The 4,054-nt window shown below is 36.8% G+C and overlaps 1 protein-coding gene across 1 annotated transcript in view; it reads left to right on the top strand.

The window, feature by feature from the left end:
• LOC106872216 (putative uncharacterized protein DDB_G0277255) overlaps positions 1 to 2,073 on the top strand; it is a 43,385-nt gene extending 41,312 nt beyond the window's left edge. The window contains exon 2 of the mRNA XM_052974068.1: positions 90 to 2,073. Within this exon, the coding sequence (XP_052830028.1) occupies positions 90 to 385 (296 nt within the window). The 3' untranslated portion in view covers positions 386 to 2,073. The remainder of the gene's footprint in view (positions 1 to 89) is intronic.
• Positions 2,074 to 4,054: the final 1,981 nt, after the last annotated feature.

Raw genomic sequence — 4,054 nt, 5'->3', positions numbered from 1 at the left:
TATTATTATTATTATTATTATTATTATTATTATTATTATTATTATTATTATTATTATTGAATTTTGAATATTTCAATTTGTATTTCCAGGTCCTCGCTCGCGGAAGATGAAAAGGAAAGAGAAGAAAGCTGACGAAAAAAGACCCCGAACGGCTTTTACTCCGGAGCAACTTCATCGATTGAAACTGGAGTTTGATGTTGGCAAGTATCTGACAGAAGAAAGGCGCCAAGCGTTGGCCAAAGAACTCGCACTAAATGAATCGCAGATCAAAATCTGGTTTCAGAACAAACGAGCCAAGATGAAGAAAGTTTCTGGACCTAAAAACCCTTTGGCTTTGCAACTGATGGCTGAGGGCCTGTACAACCATCAAACACACAAGGACTGAATCGTGTGTGAATTGCGTATACATATATATATACAAACGTACACATATGCATACGTGCGTTCGTTTTACGTCGTTCCATGCTAGCATGGGTCTGGCTAATATGTTATTGAAGTAATATTTAACAGCCGGTTGGTCTTCCTGACGCTAACCTTTACCTGTTTTTCAAGTGAGGGATTTTTTATTCGACACGGCTTCGAAGGTACGAAGCGAGCGGGCGATTCGTTGACAGGAGAAATACCTACCAGAACACCGTATGAACGTCGTGACTTTCGAATAAGCGAGTGGCAGATGTAAACACAGTCATACACACATCTGTATTTAACACACAAATTCTCAGTATAATACATTCTGCAGTCTCCCAAAGGATTTCAACTCAGGCGGCACTAAACAGCAGTTTGAGCCGGAGACTGTGCTTCTAGAGAAGATCAATAGCTAAGCATATGTAAGCTTCCTCAGTCTGTTTGGCTGATGAAATGCTTCCTTGAATACCTCACAGACGAGCAGATTGCGTGAGTGAGGAAAGTCAGATTGGTGTACGTAACAAAAGCACAAACCCACCCAAGTTGTGTCCTATCAAACCACAGCAGTATGGGAAAAAATGGTTGCTAAAGTAAACCCCTATTGTTGTATATTAATGTTTATATATAAAATGTCATGTAATAGCATATATTCTCTAGGAATATTTATAATGCAAATCTTTGTATATACATATATATATATATTTGAGCGTGAGGGTGTATATTATATAATATAAAGGATTGAAAATCAAAAACGTGCAACGAGTCAGTTTAGTCTGACAGGAATTTAAAAAAAAATAAAACAGGGAACTAATAGCAGAGCTTCAAACGAAGAATTTTGTACTTTATAGACAGAAACATGATGCCAAGGAAAGGGAACCAACTTTAAACAACCATATCTGTAAATATACATACATGCAAAAATACACACGCGTGTGTATATGCACACGTAGATATGCATATAACAAGACTATTTAATTCTTTCTGTATTTTTTACAATTATCGATTTGTCATCGATTTCGTCATTTCTGAATATCTGTTTCCAAATTGCCATGAATTTCGTACTTTCCGAATTAACACCGCAGGTTTTAATCCATACGCATTTACACGCACACGGCCACACACACACACTGAACTGGAAGAAACACGTTTCTGACACTCAAACGATTCCACCAATCCACAATCTTTGGGATTAATAATAATAATAATGGCCTGAAATTTTGGAGGAAGGGTGCTAGTTGATCCCAGTGCTCGACCGGTACTTATTTTATCGACCCAAGAAGATGAAAGGCAAAGCTGATCTCGGCGGGATTTGAACCCAAAACGTAAAAGATTCTGCCAGCTCGCCAACTTAGTACTAATAATAGCACCAGTCATACTTTATGGTATTAACAATAATTTAAAGGATTTGAACGAATGACGGCGAAGTTTTCATTTTGGAATTTATTTCAATTATTTTTATGTCATATGTGAATCTATTTCGTTTTTTTCCCATTTTTTTTTTGTCTCTCAAACTGTTGTACAAAAGTTATCATCGAAGAATTTTTAGTAAACAAGGAAGAAGAGGAGAGAAAAAACAATTTGGCGAAAGTAAAAAGGAAGAAAAAAAAGCAGACATAAATTAAAAATAAATAAAACAGTAAATAATGTTAAATAAAAATGTGAAATATTTACACAAACTTTTCGGTGTTTTTCTCTTTTAAGTATTTTATTGTGTATTATTTTATTTTATTTTTTTAATATATTTGCGCCAGTCATTGGACTACTGTCACGAGGAGTTTAATGGTTCAATTCGATATATGTAATATCATCATCCTCATTATCATCATCGTTTAACGTCCGCCTTCCATGCTAGCATGGGTTGGACGATATGACTGAGGACTGGTGAACCAGATGGCTACACCAGGCTCCAATCTAATTTGGCAGAGTTTCTACAGCTGGATGCCCTTCCTAACGCCAACCACTCCGAGAGTGTATATATATATATATATATATATATATATATATAAGTACTGCATAACGATAAAGAATATATCTGAGACGCTTAACTAAGGATTGAATATGTTAAAAGAAAATACTGGAATGTTTGCAGGCTCTGATTAACTCTACCACCCAGTCAACCAGATTTTTTGTTATCCAGACTTGGATGAGAGAAGAATGTGGTGGCATCACGTGATCTTATGAGAAACTTGGCAACAGGAATATTATTATTAGTTCAAGACATAATCTAGTTTTCTGAATGGGAGAAGAGAAAATGATGGATTTATTCATATTGAAGATTACTTCAGATATATGTTACTAGTCCATCTAGGACTACATTCTGAAAAAGTCCTTCACTTTTAATTGAGAGAAGACTATATAGAATGAGCATCAAATAAAGGAGAAAGGATAGCAAAAATTAGGAGTCGATGGGCTAAGGCCATGCTGGGGCATCACCTTGAAGAGTTTTGTCGAACAAATCGACCCCAGTACATATTTTTAAAGTCTGGTACTTACTCCCAAGACAACAGTCCACACGAGGCTATGACATGAAACAGTTACCATGTCACACTTCACTAGTGCTATTTGATGAAATTTGGCTACTATTTCTAGCAGGACCAACCGCGTGGCTGGCCCCTTCCCTCGTTGCCAACACACATGAAAATATTCAAAAGAGATGCTTAAAACTTCATTTATTTTGGCAAATTTACTCCCAGAGGAATGGTATAATTCTTTGATGTTGTGGGATTATTGCGAAGAATTTCTAGAAGATTATGTGTCGCCTCCTTACACACTTTCAGACACAGACCGCTCTTTGGAATGTTGGTTGGCATGGAAGACATGGTAAATCTTTTTTTGCGAAAACTGTCTTTGACTTGAAAGACAGGATGAATTTTTTTTTTAGAAGGGAATAAAAGAAATCTTAAAGTAAAAGAGAGAAGAAAGACAAGAATTGAAAAATTATAAACAGGAATAAAATTTTTAAAAAAAGGAAGTGAATGAAACAAGGATGGAAAATTGAAAGAAAAATACGAAGAAATTAGAAAGAAAATAGGAACGAGGAGGAATGAAAGAAAAAGATTAAAAGAATGGTTGAAAGAAATAGGAACGAGATGAATGGTTGATGTATAATATCTGAAGAATAATGGTTAATGTGTAACGTCTGGAGTATGTCTGAAGAATAAAGTCTAATGTATGAAGGCGCATGGTTCAGTGGTTAGAGCGTCGGGCTCACAGTTATGAGGTAGTGAGTTCGATTCCCGGACCGGGCTGTGTGTTATGTTCTTAAGCAAGACACTTAATTTCGCGTTGCTGCAGTTCGCTCAGCTGTAGAAATGAGTTGCGACGTCACAGGTGCCAAATTGTATCGGCCCCTTTGCCTTTCCCTTGGATAACATCGGTGGCATGGAGGATAGGAGAGGCTGGTATGCATACGCAGACTGCTGGTCTTCGATAAAACAACCTTGCTCGGACTTGTGCCTCGGAGGGGAACTTTCTAGGTGCAATCCCATGGTCAGTCATAACCGGAGGGGGTCTTCTAAATAATACATGTTTTGGATCTGATAGATATCATTAAATCCAACAGACTAAGAATTCTTTCAGTTTGCCACTTTGGGAATGGTAGAAGGAAAACGATATAAAGGAGTTACACACAGGCATGCATATACATACA

Source organism: Octopus bimaculoides, chromosome 17 (assembly GCF_001194135.2).
Source record: "Octopus bimaculoides isolate UCB-OBI-ISO-001 chromosome 17, ASM119413v2, whole genome shotgun sequence".
In the NCBI taxonomy this organism is placed as follows: Eukaryota; Metazoa; Mollusca; class Cephalopoda; order Octopoda; family Octopodidae; genus Octopus; species Octopus bimaculoides.
This window is presented reverse-complemented; position numbering and strand designations above follow the sequence as displayed.